Genomic DNA, 17362 nt, shown 5'->3' with positions numbered 1-17362 from the left:
TCATAATTGTTCAGTCTTTATTAATTTGAACTTTGGTGCGTAGAGTCTAGCTTGTCAAGATAATTCAATGTAAAACAAATTCATCACACTCACGACATGGGATCAATTTTGTACAATAACATTTTAATCTATGCTTTGCCAACAATACCATCATAACAATAATAATATATAATATTTATAAAAATAAAATATCCTTCCAACTATTGTAAACGTTGACCGACATTTTGAATTAAAAAAAAATAAATAAAAAATGCTACGCGAATTTGCGAGTAATACGCCTACAACCACACGGTGTACAACGCTACGCCATAGGTAATAATATTTATGTCAAAATGTGTGTATAGTTATTTATGGTTGGCCCTATGAAATAAAGTCGATAGTGTGCAATTCGGGTAACTAACATGAAACCATAATCGGCCATAATTACCCCAGGGCCCAATTTCATGGAGCTGCCATTACAACCATTATAAATGGAGGGTATTACTCAAACCATTAATCATACGAACTAACTTCGTAAAGATCACTATGTGAGCTGTCGATATTTGAAAACATTGCTAGAAACGACCTGTGTCCGAAGAGGCTTCACTGTAGCTAAAAATACAATAATAATATTTGTGCGTAACAAGTCTTTGTCTTCAATCATATGTTTGTAAATCCAATGACCATTAATTTGTGATCCCAATCGAATTGTACACAAACTTTTGGACAGAAAGGGTTCGTGCTTGCATAATGAATAAATGAAACGAATCTGAATGAAAAACAAAACAATTAAATATAACCCCTAGTTTGAGTGGATCGGGAAAAATGCGTGAAATTAAATGAGTGTTAAAGACAATTATCAAAGACCAGGCTTCTCACTTGCTGTATCTCAACTATGCATCTGCGAAAATTTGAGCTCAATTGGTCGTCAAAGTTGCGAGCTAACTATGAAAGAAAAAACACCCTTGTCACAAGCAGTTGTGTGCTTTCAGATGCTTGATTTGATTTGAAGCGCTTTGAGACACCCATTCGGGAGTGAAAAAGCGCTATATAAACTCAAAATATTATAATTATTATTATTTTTATAGACCTCAAAATCTAATGCTGAGGGCCTGGAAATCAAATTCATGGAAATTACTTCTTTTTTCGAACAATACGTCACTTCAGAGGGAGCCGTTTCTCACAATGTTTTATAAAACCTCTACCCATTAACTCTTTACCAAGTAAGGTTTTATGCCAATAAATATTTTGATTAATTACCTAGTTTCCATGCTGCCTTTAAAGGGAATGTACACTTTGGTAAATTACTCAAAACAATTATTAACTTCAAAACTGACTTGGTAACGACTATTGGAGAGCTGCTGATAGTATAAAATATTGTGTGAAACGACTCCCTCTGAAGTAACGTAGTTTTTGAGAAAGAGGTAATTTCTCACTAAAATAATAAAAGACTTGTAGCTAGAAGTCTTTATTTCTATCTGAAAGCACACAAATTCGTCCATCAAGGGTGTTGTTCTCTCATCATTTTCTCGCAACTTCGATGACCAGTTGAGCCCAAATTTTCACAGGCTTGTTATTTTATGCTTATGTTGGGATACATTAAGTGAGAAGACTGGTCTTTGACAATTATTACCAAACGTGTCCAGTGCCTTTGAAGGCAAACATCTGAAAGCAAACAACCTGGTGTGACAATGGTGTTTTTTATGCAGATGTTGAGATAGTCCTAGTGAGAAGACTGGTCGTTGACAAATTATTATTACCAACAGTGTCGAATGTCTTTTTGAATGAAATTGGATAAGAATGATTAATGGATTTGGCTGGGAAAACCTGTTACAGTATAAACTCACTAACAAAACAAACTCGTCATGTATCTGAGATGATAATGCTCGGAATTCGCTCAAATAGGATTTTGATATCTCGAGTGGTCTCTATGGACTCCCTGGGTGGCAGCTCGACCGTGCGGAGCAAGGAGTACGACCCGGGATTTGATTGACTCCCGGGCAGGGTGTCCGCCTGACTCACGCTACCGCCAGGGGGACCCACAATGTCCCCAGTGGTACTGTTCGTGTCAGTTTTTGAGGTGGAGTTTTCAGGACTAGTTTCATTGGAGATATCTTCGGGGGCATTTGAGGATGAGTTTGCCCTTTCGATGTCACCTTGGATTTGTAACGAGTTGTGGTTCGCATCAGTTTCAGTTCCAGATTCTGTTTCAGGGGATAGGTCAGCCGATTGTGCGGTAACCCAGCTATTAGTTCGCTGTATCCTTTCCTCGTTCCCGTCGTATAGAATCTCACTGTCTACCACTTCATTTAGACTCAGGTTACTTGGGTGTTCAGAAGCAGACGCTGCAACACCTTGCTCTCCTTCAGTAAGCTCGCCGTGTTCCGTCGTGGTGTCTCCTTCTTCGAGCTCGGAGCCATCAATACTCTGCTGTGAGATGCTTCCACTCCCAGGTCGCACAGCGCCCTCTATGCTGACCTTTCCGACCTCGATCTCTCCTTTCTCTTCCGGGAGGACAAAACGAACTTTTCGTTTCTTCTTGCTGACCATCTGACGCTGGAGTTTCTTCCTCTTTTCTAGTAACGCCTGGAATTCCTCCTTTCGGCGTCTGTTGATTGCTGCGGGTGTGTCCCAAGAGTTGAGCCTCTCATCTCCAGGTTTTACCGTCAGTCTCTCGAAGGAGATGTCTAAGTTTTCCGGGACGTAGATCTCGCCCTCTGTTGTTCGACGGTTGTATATCGGTTTGAGTTTGCCTCCCGGTAGCCGTTGGGGTATGTGTTTCTGGAACTCGTCTTGGACTAGCTCGGAGTACACGAATTGCTTCCGGACCGGGTGGCGCTTCGCAACCTCTTGCTCCCGCTTCCGGGTGAAGGCGTTGCTCCGCACGGAGCGTCTCCGCGGGTTCGACTTTGACTGCGAGTTCCTCTTGCGTGTCTTAGCCTGGAGTGCCTCCAACTCTTTCCTCTTCTTTTCCGCTTCAGCATTATTGCGATTCCTCTTTGGTTTACTTTTGCGAATTCCAGGAGTCCATGGTTTCAGGTACGCGGGGAGAAACTCAGGGAGTAAATGACTATCGAGATAAGAGTCGACACCAACGTTCGGGTAGGGACCAATCTCAACAATGTTTGATTCATCACCACTTGGGTCATCCGTATCACTTGAGTAACTATCGGTGAGGTATTCCCCCTCCTCCTCTTCTGTATCGTGTAGTATCCGAGGTCTGTGTTTATGACGATGTCCCAAGATGGGCAGGGACACCGTCCGCATCCGAAGCTCATCTGAGATGAAGTCTCGACTCGGTAATATCTCAAGGGACCGAGACGACAGAGCTGAGTGTTCGCTGGAGGTGTTTCGAGCGGCTCGTATGAAGCTCTGGTCATCTATGAGACGGGGCAGCAAGGCTAGACTGTGCCGTGGCTGGAGCCCGGTGTCCGTTCGTGTGATCGAAGAAAATTGCGATGAGCTTCGCCTCGACCGAGTCTGCGGTGATTCAGGGACACTACTATCACTTATAGTGCTGGACTGTCCACTGCTTTCAGTCCTGGGAACTGAAAGGACACTCTCGCCACCAGACGGTCTCTGGACCGCTGCTGCGATTGAGTTTCCACCTCCTTTGCGGTTTGTTGAGTAACCTCGGCCGGAGGTCGAGTTGTCTCGGAGCGAGATCGAGCGATGCTGACTAATTGCCGGGAGAATTTGACGATCGTTCGGCATCATGAAGGTGGCAACAGACATGACGAGGTACCAAAAGAGAAGTCTACACAGAGTTTACCTCGTCCTTATCCTTTCTCCGCCAGGTTCAATTTTAATGTTAGCTCACTCACTGTTGCAATGTAATCAATGAATGACAGTTATGTTAAGCAGTTGAAGAGAAACAACTCTCACGAGGTTCTGTCTCCCATTTTTACGAAACCGCTTATCTCTGGACCTCTATTTTCTTCCTCCATGGTTGAACCATAGTTTCTCTATGGTTGAACCAACAAGAAACACCAGCAGTGGGCTCACTGGGTGTTACAGCAACGTTCCTTAAACGCGGGAAGATCCCCTTCCGTGGTCCTGACTGATGCCGTCACTCATCACTTCGTGGAAACTCATCAATGCTTGTCCGTACCTGTGGTAAACAAATCAAGAGTAAAGAAAACATCAAATATACTTAACTAGAAGATATTAAAAAAAACTGTGCCGACGTGTCCTAATGGCAATTTATAAGCGTACACATGCATCGACACATGGTGAGAGTTAAATGCACTGGACACATTATTTTGGTACCTGTCAAAGACCAGTCACCTGGTAAATTTCAACGTATTAAAAATAACAAATCTGTCAAAACCTGGACTCAATTAGTCATCGAAGTTGCAACACAACATTGAAAGACACCATTGTTGCATGAGGTTTTTGTGTTTTTAGATGCCTAATAAAACTTGGCTTCAGGCCTGCCTGAAGACTAGTATTAATGTTTGCGTGAGAAATCATCTCTTTCTAAAAAAAAAACTACCTTTCTCTGCACAGATACCTTAAGGCATTCGTGTTAAAGTTTCATCATGTTTCATCGCAGGAACCAGAAATGAGGCACATGACAATAAATGAACCGACACTGTCCCAAAACAAAATGCGGTGTGATAAGCCAACCCGAACACCCTGCAGGAACCAACAGTTGACAACAATCATCACCATCAGCAACGACGCGTAAGTGATGTTTGTTTTCTCCTTCCTCTGTCTCTTTTGAAATTGACTCCATTAAAATATTTACAATACAAATGTATATTCTGAGCAAATGTATATAGTAATCGCTACCCGAGTAATGTGTTGTGTTTACCCACACACAGCCAGCTATAGAAGTCACATCCGCCATAGCAGGCCTAACATGAATAAAAACATGTTTAGTGTCCCCGCCCAGCCGCCTATTTTTTTTCTCCTTTTTTCCTTTTTCTTTTTACGAAAAAAGAAAAGAAATATAAAATTATTTTAACGCGAAAAGAAAAGAAAAAAGAAAAGCCCAGCCGTTTGTATATAGTGAGCGGACACTAAAAATGAAAAAAAGGGCCCCCCTTCCCTTTTGTTTAAAGGGACGACGCTAAACATGTTTTTATTTGTTTATTTGGCCTTATGACTGCTGGGAGTATTGACAATGAGAACTGTGGCCTGAAAGACCCAGTTATAATAATTATTTACTCGGTGGCTGTTCAAGTTGTTTGGCAACGGTTTCTGATATCAAGACTGCTGCCGGGTAAGAATAACAAATAAACAAACCGCTTTGATATCGAGACAGCATTATTACATTATACGCATGTGATGACCGATCGGGTACAGAATCTGCCAAAGGGGATGGGATGTCAGATGACAGTTCGAATCGCAGGGTTTGTGAAATTTGTGGCCCAATTACTATTTTTAAAAGGCATTTTTTTGTGTGTAATTTTCAAAGAAAAGTATTCTCACTTGGTGTATCCCTGGAGTAACCAACCTGCGAAAATTTCGGCTAAATTGGTCATCGAAGTTCCGAGAAAAAAAGAAGCAAACCAAATACTCTTGTTCCAAACAATTTTATGTTTTCAGAAACATAAGGGAGGTTTCATGCTAAAGCCTTTCTTATATTGAAATTTATGTGCAAACTTACGTCTTTCTCTAAAATAATATGCTGCAAAGGGGGACGTTTCTAACCGTGTTGTCAACATGTAACGCATTAATAGCTCTCCAGGCTGAGTGTTTTCAAGTAAGTATGTTCATTAACTTCTTGAGTAAGTACTTAAAATACAGTAGCTTATAAAATTAAAAACAAAACATTATCGGCTATAGTTAAAACTCAACTCATTATTTTGAAGGGCGTAACAATATAACACCAGACAAACAGTTATTGTATACAATAAATCATTAACTTTTTTGCTCATGATTCTCACAATATTCCGAGCAGTCTACTCTTTAATGAACAATCCGGAACTAACCCTAGCTTATTCATTTAATTTTCGTCAGTGCATTTGGGTCTAAACACGGACAAGAGCAAACTATAGAGCAAACCATGACCAAACACTTGAAATGTCTCAGTAATTAAACCGTCAATCAGCCTGGCTAAAAAGTCGATGAAGTCAACAGAACACCGTACCATTAATGGGTTGAATTGGAGAGCGTGGTCCAAAGTCGTGAAGCGATCAATAAAGTTGGCATCCAAAGCCTGACAGGAAAAGCTCGTATCTAATGTTTGTTTTCGCCGAGGTGTTAATTACATTACGATCTCGCTTCAACCATAATGTTCCCTGCTCTGTGCTTCAACGATCATAGCTGAATATTGTTCAACTATGATATTGGCGACTTGGTACGGATGCTATTTTTGTGTAAACCGTAGCTCCAAATTTAGAATTGGCTTACGAGGACTGGCTCCCTGGAACTGACAACGAAGAACAGGCATAATTGACGATAACAATACTGTGAGAATGAGACTATTAATGCAAGCGTATTTGTTGCACGGCACTTGGTTGGTTCTCGACCAATCAAACTTCACAGTATGTTACCGAGGTATAACAATCAAACATGTTTACCACTATTTTGTTTTCTTTCTCAAATCCCACGTCAACATTTATTGGTAGGACTTTATGTTCAGAATCTCCGCGTTCTATATCTACAACTGTACTACATGTGTCTCTTTTGTGATATAGGATACATTACTGGCAATTCCTTGTTAGTGATTTTTTCCCATTTTGCTATTAATTAAGTTGTGCATAATAATAGTTGGTTATATTTCATTAACAAATTCAATTGAACATTAGCGCCGATAACATCGGGATGAACAGTAAGGTATCTATACTGAAAACCAACCCACATGCGAGGATCCAGTCTGTCTGAAAAGGGATTCGAACCATGGTCAATAGAGGTGGACAACGGTTGTTGAACAAGAAACCATGAGCCAACCTGATCCATATACTGAAGGAAACCACGTTTTGGAAGAAAACAGTTTCAGGGTGAAATAAATAAATAAATAAATACATTGTAGACAAATCATGTAGGCGAAGATTTAACTTAAAAGTTAGTTTATCTTGCGTTGTAAGAACAAACAAATGACACTAACCAAAAACAAAAACAAAATTCGGAAAACAAAAAAACTTGGTGCGACTTAAACAGCTGGTCGAAGCGAAAGTCAATTTCCGAAAAGCCACCTTTGTGATCGACGCCGCTGATCCACCGCTAGCTCTTTCAGGAAATAACACATTTCTTAACACTCAGAGATACGATAGGGACTTGTAATGCATCACCCTTGAACATAACAATAATTATAATCCCACTTTACTTGTGATTTTTTTTCTCTCGATGATTTGAGAGAGCATTACTAGTTTGTATGTCAATTTTGTTTTATTTTTCCAATCGACAAAAAAAAAAAAAAAAACGGAGACGAGCTTGTGCAAGTTGTTCACCAAAAATAATGTAGAACTAATTTTCGAGAATCACGTTTCGACACGCGAGGGAAAGACTTAAGGGTCAAAGCGTGATCATGGCTCCTGTTTTGCGTGTCGCAGTTAGTCAAACATGTTGGTGTTTGTTTTTATTCTGATCGGCTTATTTTGTCAATCTATTTTTAAAGAATAGAAAAACATATATAAGAAGAGATAAAGGGATTGCCACAGTTGTTTACATTGCTATTAAATTAAAATTATGTGATATACCGATGCGTTGGCGTCATATGCACGTTTTGTCTGAAAGACAAACAACATAATTCGATTATGTTGCTTTTCGTTGAGCGCATTCGGTGTGCAAAACATTGGTAAGAGTACAAACATAACTTTTCACAGGTTCACAATATGAGTATTATTTCCACTTACTTTGTAGAAATATGGAATTGGTGGGGAAACTTCCTGGTGAAGTTTTTGTTTTTGTTCGGAGTGCTATATTTTTTATTTATTTTTTAAATTGGAAAAACCAAGAGCAAAACTTATATTTGGAAACGGTGAAATATGCTATTTATTATACGTATGTTTTTTTCTCAATTTTTGTGTTTGTGACTCCGATGGCCGATTGAGCTTTATACACTATCATCGGTTTTTAACCCCTGCTTTGGGACATAACTCATCATGGGTTAGTTGTTTAAGTATGCACCATTTGCAGGAAGCTTTTCGAAACGATGGGCGCAGGGGTCAACATTCCCAAAAAGTTTGAGTGGGTTTTATTTCCTGTGATTTTGCTCGGTATTGTAAAAAAATTGATAATATTCAATGTTGTTGTCTCTTCATTTTTTTTTTACATGTCGATCAAGGACCCTTGTAAAAGCTTTCGCAGTCCTCGTCCAAATTTAATAATCCTTATCCTTTTCACGTTCTTAATACGTAAATGGTGCACCCCATAAACACACTCCCATTTTAGCATACAGTGCAAAATGCTAACAATTTTAAGAACATAATTTATAAGAAACATTCTTTGGAGTGTCGAGGTTTTTACAGTGAAGGGAAAAATCTCCACCTAAGATATGGGGATACCAGTGACCGTCGTATGTTCTCCAAAGAAGAACAAACAAAAAACACTCTTTAGTTTGCCAACAAAACTCAATCTTCCAATAATTCTTTTGGTTTTATTGAATAAAGTCTGTGTTTTTCAAATCAAGTCTGCTGGGGATTAACTATTCATTTTTTCAGTTACAAGCAGTTTTGTACAACAGCCTCCCTTTGAAATCAAATTGTTTCAGTAGTAATTTTTAATAATAGGTGTTTCCTATAAAAGACAAATGTGTTTCCTATTGTGTTCCCGGTGTAATTTTCAAAACGTCCGAGCATCAATCTTGGAAAATGTTCACACCCTCTCTCGGTAACTAGGCCTCTAACTTTTATTCCAGGGCCTATCATAAAAACTGCTTTAACTTGGACCAACAACCCCAGGGCTAGTTTGGGCAACGGTTTAAAACTATTCCATATTCTTTAAATTATAGGCATCTCAAATCTGTAGAATATTTTGGGCCTACAAAATAGTACGAGGCCAACGCTCCGTTTTCTCCCTTTTGGTGGGGGTGTTTTCTATACCTCCACCCATGATATTTCTGACCCATGCTCCGTCAGTCCTCGGTACACACTTAATCTTTCGTAAGCTTTATCCTTTTGAAAGTCCTTGACTTTAATCCGCTCAAAACGAACGGGAAAGAAGATTAAACGGTGGATGGAGGTAGGGTAGGTAACCCCTGGTACGGATTGAAGCTATGGGGGTTTTCCAGCATTTTGATTCTTATAGGCAAATAGCGTACAAAGAGGATCATAGTTTGGTAAATATGGTAGTGGGCGGTTGCTATGAGATCTAACAAACCTTAAAACAGAGTCTTTTGTAGAGGTGAATCATTGAACATTTAGTGCATAGCACATGTACCATGATATATTTTTTCCAGAGTATACATTTAGTGTTCGATGAGCGTGCCTTTTATGATTCTTTCTCTGCGCTGTACACTTTAATGCAATACACAACCGGCAAGGCCACAAGGGCTAGTTATACCTATAGGATGTCATACAGCTAGTACATAAGATGGTACGAAGTGTCGTGTAAGAAGATACGAAGTGTTGTAAGAATGTACGAAATTTCGTGTAAGAAGGTACGAAGTGTCTAAGAAGGTACGAATTGTCTCGTAAGAATGTACGAAATGTCGTGTAAGAATGTACGAAGTGTCCGGTAAGAATGCACGAAGTGGCCAAATTTACTTGGTACGAAGTGTCCAGGTCACAAAGTGGCAGGCACACTTATCCTTGAACTAATACCCGAAATGATTGAGTACAATATAAGAAACGTATTTGAATCGAAACATTTCTCGGATTCAAATTTTTGGGGATACAAACTGATATTTTATTCTTCCACCATCACATTTCTTCGAAGTGAACAGATTTTGAAAATAATTGTTTTGTTCTATCAGAAGCTACTGTACTTCTAACCAGGTAAGTTGTTACTTTAATTGCCATTTGTTTTAAGAGTGGTTACCAAACGTAAATACATTTCCATAAAGAATGGAGTTTCTAAAAAATAATATGCTTATCTGTTGAGTACATGCAGGTACTTCAGCTAGCCCCAAACAGGTTTCCCCAAAATGTAATTTCATGAGCGCACCGAGTACTCAGTTACAGCACAACCAAATAAATACCCGGATAATGTTTCGTATCCACTTGAACTTAGGTCATCTGTCCTTTTATTTCTTCGCCGCAAACTATTAAATAACTTTTTCGTTCACGAAAGTTTAAAGTCCGTTTTTGAGCTCAAATTGACTTGGGCCCTCTGGCTTCGTTTTACTTTGAAAAAGAAACTGGGGTAATGGGTTGCAGATTGGGGTTGAAAGCCTTTGGTGAATAAGTAAACAGCTTTTAAAGGCACTGGATACCTTCATGGTAATGTAAAAGACTATAGTATTTCTACTTAATTTATCCCACCATATGCATACAATAACAATTCTGTGGAAGTGTTAACACAATTAATTGTTCATCAAAGTTGCAAGAAAATAATTAAAGAACAAACACCATTGTGTCACAAATTCGGGTGTTTCAGATGCCTAAAAATGCATCAGCTAAAGTCTATCATTAATGATTTAAATGAGAATCTACATCTTTCTCAAAAACTATGTTTCTTTAGAGGGAGTCGTTCCTCACAAAGTTTTATACTATCAACAGCTCTCTATTTCTCATTACCAAGTTAGTCTTGATGCTAACAACTTTTAGTAATAGTCAATTGTGTCCATGCAGTACCTTTAAAGCAACGTTTTGACAGACCACTTTTGGATCCGTAAACACGATCCACCGTTGTCAGAGTGAATTGTAAGCTTCCACTTCTGATGAAACGAACTTTTGATAGACTCTTACGGCTGGATTATTGATTAATGTTACCAGAATGATAGAAAAGGATTATTGGTTGTTTATCGGCTCACAAAAGGCATTCAGTCTAGGCATAATTCAATCCATGATGACGTCTGTATCTTGAGTGGTCTGTGGTAAGATACGTGATGAATGACATCTATTATGATTCACATCGTTAGCAATGTACATGGAGTAACGAAGTAGTGTAGTTTTATATAGGAAGGATTTGTATTTTTACTGACACGAATTGAATCTTAGAAAGGCTTCAGACATTAAAGGCAATGGACACTATTGGTAATTACTCAAAATAATTATCAGCATAAAACCATACTTGGTCACGAGTAATGGGAAGAGGTTGTTAGTCGGCTCCGTCTGAAGTGACGTAGTTTTTGAGAAAAAAAGTAATTTTTTAACGCATTTGATTTCAAGACCTCAAGTTTAGAGAGGTCTCGAAATCAAGCATCTGAAAGCACACAACTTCGTGTGACAAGGGTGTTTTTCCTTTCACGAGCAGTAATGTATTTCTAGAGTGGCTTCCTAAAACAAGAGGAGATAGTAATGGCCGTTCACTTCGTAACTCACTTGTTTACAACTCCTAATGTACATACCAAGCGACATGCTGATAGTGTAATCCCTTACATGACCAAACTCCTTAATGAAAATTTTGCGTAATTAATTTTTAATGTTTTTTGTTTGTTTTCGCTTTTGCAGTAATATTTTTCTGCTCATCTCGCCTAGTTAAATTCCTGTGTACTTTTTATGCCCCCTTGTTTTAATGTCAAACCTAATTTTGATATGTCTGTAATTTTATTGTTTTATCTGTAAATTTTGTAAATTCAATGTAATTTTGCCTATGGCAACTAATTTGAATGTTTTTACTAAACCATGAATAATAATAATAATAATAGTTATCTCGTAACTCCGACGACCAATCAAGCTCAAATTTTCACATTGTTATTTTAATTTATGCATTATGTTGAGATACACCAAGTTAGAAGACTGGTCTTTGACAATTACCATTAGTGTCCACTGTCTCTAATATTTTTAGACATCTGATCACTCAATTCTATGTAACAAGAAGGTTCACCATTTTCCTTCACCATGACTAAACTAAATTAAATGACAAAATTGTTGCCCCTCCCATCAGTATGCCTCTCCCAAAAATGAGATCGGAAAACCGTACAAAAAACAACAACACTTCAATACAACAAACAAACAAGCTTTAGTAAACAAACATAAACATACACAACCAAAGAGACGAAATGTATACCAGTTCGATACATTACGTTCAATGAACTCAATCGCGACCACTGAATTTCGTGATGGATTTTACTGGTTGGTTTTCATTGTTTGAAAGAATTGAAAACTACGATTTCCTCTTTTGAAACAAACTACCACCACTTTAAACATCCATATCCTACCACCCCTGCCACCTCGTAGACACCCTCCCCTTTTCATGACCAAGTAGACACTCAGCGTGGTGAACCCTAATTATAGTTGGTCTTTGCTCCATTTTTATAATGGGAAAAGTTTCCGTATGGCGCCACCACTTTTTCATTCGAAATAAAATAATATAGTATCTAATTTACCTCATTGACATATCCCTTTTTGTAAAAATGAGTGAAAAAGTGGTGGCGCCATACGGAAAGTTATCCTTATAATGAACCATGGAGGTAGAAATGAACGTATGTTTTAAAAAGGGATTTTTTTATTTATTTTTATGTTAGTTGCTAAACACAGCCCTCGAGTCTTTATGGTTTCATATTCACACACGCCATAGATCTTACCTTTCGTTTGGTCTAGACGGAGTGAACTTTCAGCAGCCACAGGCAATATCAGTAAATCACAGTGGCAATGAATCGTTTCCACACCATAAATAATGAATGTGTTTGAAGCTCATGCCGTATTCAGTCGACGAACTATATCTCCAAAACCGAACTCTAAACTTCAGATTTCATCATTTTAGTTGAAGGCTGTCTGGTTCGTATATACTGGTCTTGGTATTCCTTTCTCTAGACGAAGTTGAACATGAGGAAAATTGATATTAGGATGGTCTAGATTGATGACATCCCATAATCGTCGAAGGACAATCCCACAATGATCCCAAACTCCAGTTATTTCTTTGTACAGGTTGAATGATTGTGAGTGTGCGTCCATGCATGGTGCACGTATTGAATGAGATAGGCAAGCAGATTGCGCACGGTAGTCAACGCATTTGGAGTTGTTTGTTTACTGTTGATGGGGATACCTGCTGGGCTCGTGTGTTTACAATGGGGGCGTTCGTTTAGCTTCCCTGGGTCATCCCCAGTCTGCCCCGGTGCGTTCGAATAGCTTTTCATGGGTTCACCCATGGACAGCCCCAGTGCCCTGCTCGTGGAGTGGGTCTCTTGGTGGCTGGCCCCAGGTAAATGACGTCACTACGAGAGCGGTGAGTGGTCGTTCGTTTAGCTCTTGTCGCAGGCTCACCCGAGTAAAATTTGCAACTCGAATCTGACTCGAGTCCAAGTCAAAAGGGGTAGGCGGAGTCACCCCACTCAACTTTATTTATTTGTTAAACATATAAATCGTTAAAAACAATTACTCAACAAATCATTCTATTGCTCAGAAACATTATACTCTAGTATTAATTTATTTATTTATTTCCAGGTGACATTAAGACCGAGGCTTTATGACGAACCGAGAAAAGAAACTAAGTTTAAATACAAATATCATCGTTGGGATAGCGGCGTAGTTTTTTTTTTTTTTTTTGTTTTTTTTTTTTGGGGGGGGGGGCTTTTACGGCAATATTCTATCTGTTTAATGGCAGGTTTAGCGAAAGTCGATGCATGGTCGAAGCGGGTGCCCCTCAGTAACCGTCGACTGAACAAAATGCACCAAAAAGAGTATCAATTAATTAAACACAAAAGATACGCCCGACGGCTTATACTGAAACCCCCATACTGACCACAAGATTTGAATTACTTCCACGTACGAAACCCTGTGCTTCTATTACTATATGATTATCATGGTATTTTTCTTGAAACAAAAATGGGCAAAAAAATCTACAAGATTAGCCGTGTCCAGTGATGGTTGTAGAGAAACGAATGGTATAATACAAAATATTGTTTCAACCTTTTTTTACGAAATCGTGGCACTGTTGTACAGTTCGCTGTGACAAACAGTTGTATTCTATTAATACAAACAATCGTATGACTCCCCTTGTTTTGCAGCTCCAATGATCCTTTAAACGAGATAAGAATCATTCATTAGCTTGTCAAACAAATGTTTTTTATAAATTTTCACAACCTGTCTTTAGCGAGCCACTTCTACCTTTGTTCCCCCCTCCGGCGGCTGGATGTACCTTTTTTCGATATATTTCCAGCCTCGGTATTGTATGTGTAGAGAAGAAAATTTTGCAAGGTGGTATTTTGGGTACGTATTTGAAGTCATGGTGGTAAAGAGTTAACCTGGACGTTACATAAACGAATAGTAAGACTATTCCCAAAATTTGCATTAAGTGAATAATTCACTTAAAAACGTTCACTTCACGCTAGATTTCTGCAACTTACTTTCACACGGTGTGTTGGCGGTGTATGGCGGTGTGTTTATTGAATGAGTGGCCGTGTAAAAATAAGTTTAAAAACTGTTACATGAGTTTATAGGCATTAGTTTTTTCGTGCTTTAGCAAATTGTTGTGCACAAGCAGCTAACGTCCGTCGATGTCAGTTTTTTTTAATAATCGAATTATCGAAAACTCAATATCGAGTATAATCGTTTATTCAGGTTTTACCCTGTCAGGATTCAGGATGAAGCCAACTAAAAAACAGTTCTGAAAAAAAACGAAGACCGACAGTTTATAAAAGGGTTTATATTTACCGAGTTTCATCTTGATTCTCGTGCTCCGTTTTTCCCTTTTTTTTTCCTTTCTACCACAACGAAGAAAAGACGTGATTTTTTTGCCGCTCCTTACTATATGCGAAGAGTAGAGCAGAGAACGTCCGCTCACACCGCATGATTGACACCATGAGGCATGCTCTGGTTTCAATTTCCGGTGCAGTTTGTTTGCGGCTAGAACACCAACTTCACAATTGTTTGAGGTGTGTTGAAGGTGTTTTATGGTGTTTGACGATGTGTTGACGGTTTTTGAAGTGTGCTGACGGTGTTTGAGGTGTGGTGACGCTATTTTAGGTGTGTTGACGGTGTTTTATGGTGTATTGACGGTGTCTTGACGGTGTTTAAGGTGTGTTGACGGTATTTGAGGTGTGTTGACGGTGTTGAATGGTGTCTGGAAGGTGTTTGAGGTGTGTTGACGGTGTTTGAGGTGTGTTGACGGTGTGTAATGGTGTGTTGACGCTGTTTTAGGTGTGTTGACGGTGTTATATGATGTGATGACGGTGGTTGAGGTGTGTTGACGGTGGTTGAGGTGTGTTGACGCTGTTTTAGGTGTGTTGACGGTGTTTTTATGGTGTTTTACGGTGTTTGAGGTGTGTTTACGGTGTTTTAGGTGTGTTGACGCTGTTTTAGGTGTGTTGACGGTGTTATATGGTATGTTGACGGTGTTTAATGTGTGTTGACGGTGGTTGAGGTGTGTTGACCCTACTTGAGGTATGTTGACGGTGTTTTAAGGTGTGTTGACGCTGTTTTAGGTGTGTTGACGGTGTTTAAGGTGTGTTGACGCTGTTTTAGGTGTGTTGACGGTGTTTAAGGTGTGTTGACGGTGTTCTAGGTGTGTTGACGCTGTTTGAGGTATGGTGACGGTGTTTTAAGGTGTGTTGACGCTGTTTTAGGTGTGTTGACGGTGTTTATGGTGTGTTGACGCTGTTTTAGGTGTGTTGACGGTGTTTGAGGTATGTTGACGGTGTTGACGCTGTTTTATGGTGTCTTGAGGGTGTTTATGGTGTGTTGACGCTGTTTTAGGTGTGTTGACGGTGTTTGAGGTATGTTGACGGTGTTGACGGTGTTTTATGGTGTGTTGACGCTGTTTTATGGTGTCTTGACGGTGTTTATGGTGTGTTGACGGTGTTTGAGTCGTGTTGACGCTGTTTTATGGTGTGTTGACGCTGTTTTATGGTGTCTCGACGGTGTTTATGGTTTGTTGACGGTGTTTTATGGTGTGTTGACGGTGTTTGAGGTGTGTTGACGGTGTTTGAGGTGTGTTGACGCTGTTTTATGGTGTCTCGACGGTGTTTATGGTGTGTTGACGGTGTTTGAGTCGTGTTGACGCTGTTTTATGGTATGTTGACGCTGTTTGAGGTATGTTGACGGTGTTTGAGTCGTGTTGACGCTGTTTTATGGTGTGTTGACGGTGTTTTATGGTGTGTTGACGCTGTTTTATGGTGTGTTGACGGTGTTTTATGGTGTCTTGACGGTGTTTAAGGTATGTTGACGGTGTTTGAGGTGTGTTGACGCTGTTTTATGGTGTGTTGACGGTGTTTGAGGTGTGTTGACGGTGTTTGAGGTATGTTGACGGTGTTGACGGTGTTTGAGTCGTGTTGACGGTGTTTTATGGTATGTTGACGGTGTTTGAGGTGTGTTGACGCTGTTTGAGGTATGTTGACGGTGTTTTAGGTGTGTTGACGGTGTTTGAGGTGTGTTGACGCTGTTTTATGGTGTGTTGACGGTGTTTGAGGTGTGTTGACGGTGTTTGAGGTATGTTGACGGAGTTGACGGTGTTTTATGGTGTGTTGACGGTGTTTTATGGTGTCTTGATGGTGTTTATGGTGTGTTGACGGTGTTTGAGTCGTGTTGACGCTGTTTTATGGTGTGTTGACGCTGTTTTATGGTGTCTCGACGGTGTTTATGGTTTGTTGACGGTGTTTGAGTCGTGTTGACGCTGTTTTATGGTGTGTTGACGCTGTTTTATGGTGTGTTGACGGTGTTTAAAGGTGTCTTGACGGTGTTTAAGGTATGTTGACGGTGTTTAAGGTTTGTTGACGGTGTTTGAGGTGTGTTGACGGTGTTTATGGTTTGTTGACGGTGTTTGAGTCGTGTTGACGCTGTTTTATGGTATGTTGACGGTGTTTTATGGTGTCTTGACGGTGTTTGAGGTATGTTGACGGTGTTTAAGGTGTGTTGACGGTGTTTGAGGTGTGTTGACGGTGTTTGAGTCGTGTTGAAGCTGTTTTATGGTATGTTGACGGTGTTTGAGGTATGTTGACGGTGTTTGAGTCGTGTTGACGCTGTTTTATGGTGTGTTGACGCTGTTTTATGGTGTGTTGACGGTGTTTTATGGTGTTTTGACGCTGTTTTATGGTGTGTTGACGGTGTTTAAGGTTTGTTGACGGTGTTTGAGGTGTGTTGACGGTGTTTGAGGTATGTTGACGGTGTTTGAGTCGTGTTGACGCTGTTTTATGGTGTGTTGACGCTGTTTTGTGACGGTTTATGGTGTGTTGACGGTGTTTGAGGTGTGTTGACGGTGTTTGAGGTGTGTTGACGGTGTTTGAGGTATGTTGACGCTGTTTTATGGTGTGTTGACGCTGTTTTATGGTGTGTTGACGGTGTTTGAGGTATGTTGACGGTGTTGACGGTGTTTGAGTCGTGTTGACGGTGTTTGAGGTATGTTGACGCTATTTTATGGTGTGTTGACGGTGTTTAAGGTTTGTTGACGGTGT

The 17362-nt window shown here is 39.8% G+C and overlaps 1 protein-coding gene across 1 annotated transcript; it reads right to left on the bottom strand.

Annotated features, from left to right (window-relative positions):
* Positions 1-153: 153 nt before the first annotated feature.
* LOC139942256 (uncharacterized) lies at positions 154-12912 on the bottom strand. The gene is made up of 2 exons (XM_071939047.1): positions 12560-12912; positions 154-4090 (listed from the first exon to the last, which is right to left on the bottom strand). The coding sequence occupies exon 2, from the start codon at positions 3712-3714 to the stop codon at positions 1843-1845; it is 1872 nt and encodes a 623-aa protein (XP_071795148.1). The 5' UTR covers positions 3715-4090; positions 12560-12912; the 3' UTR covers positions 154-1842.
* Positions 12913-17362: the final 4450 nt, after the last annotated feature.

This window comes from Asterias amurensis, chromosome 9 (genome assembly GCF_032118995.1).
Source record: "Asterias amurensis chromosome 9, ASM3211899v1".
NCBI classification, from domain to species: domain Eukaryota; kingdom Metazoa; phylum Echinodermata; class Asteroidea; order Forcipulatida; family Asteriidae; genus Asterias; species Asterias amurensis.
Note: the sequence above shows the minus strand (reverse complement) of the source record. Positions and strands in the feature narration are given on the sequence as shown.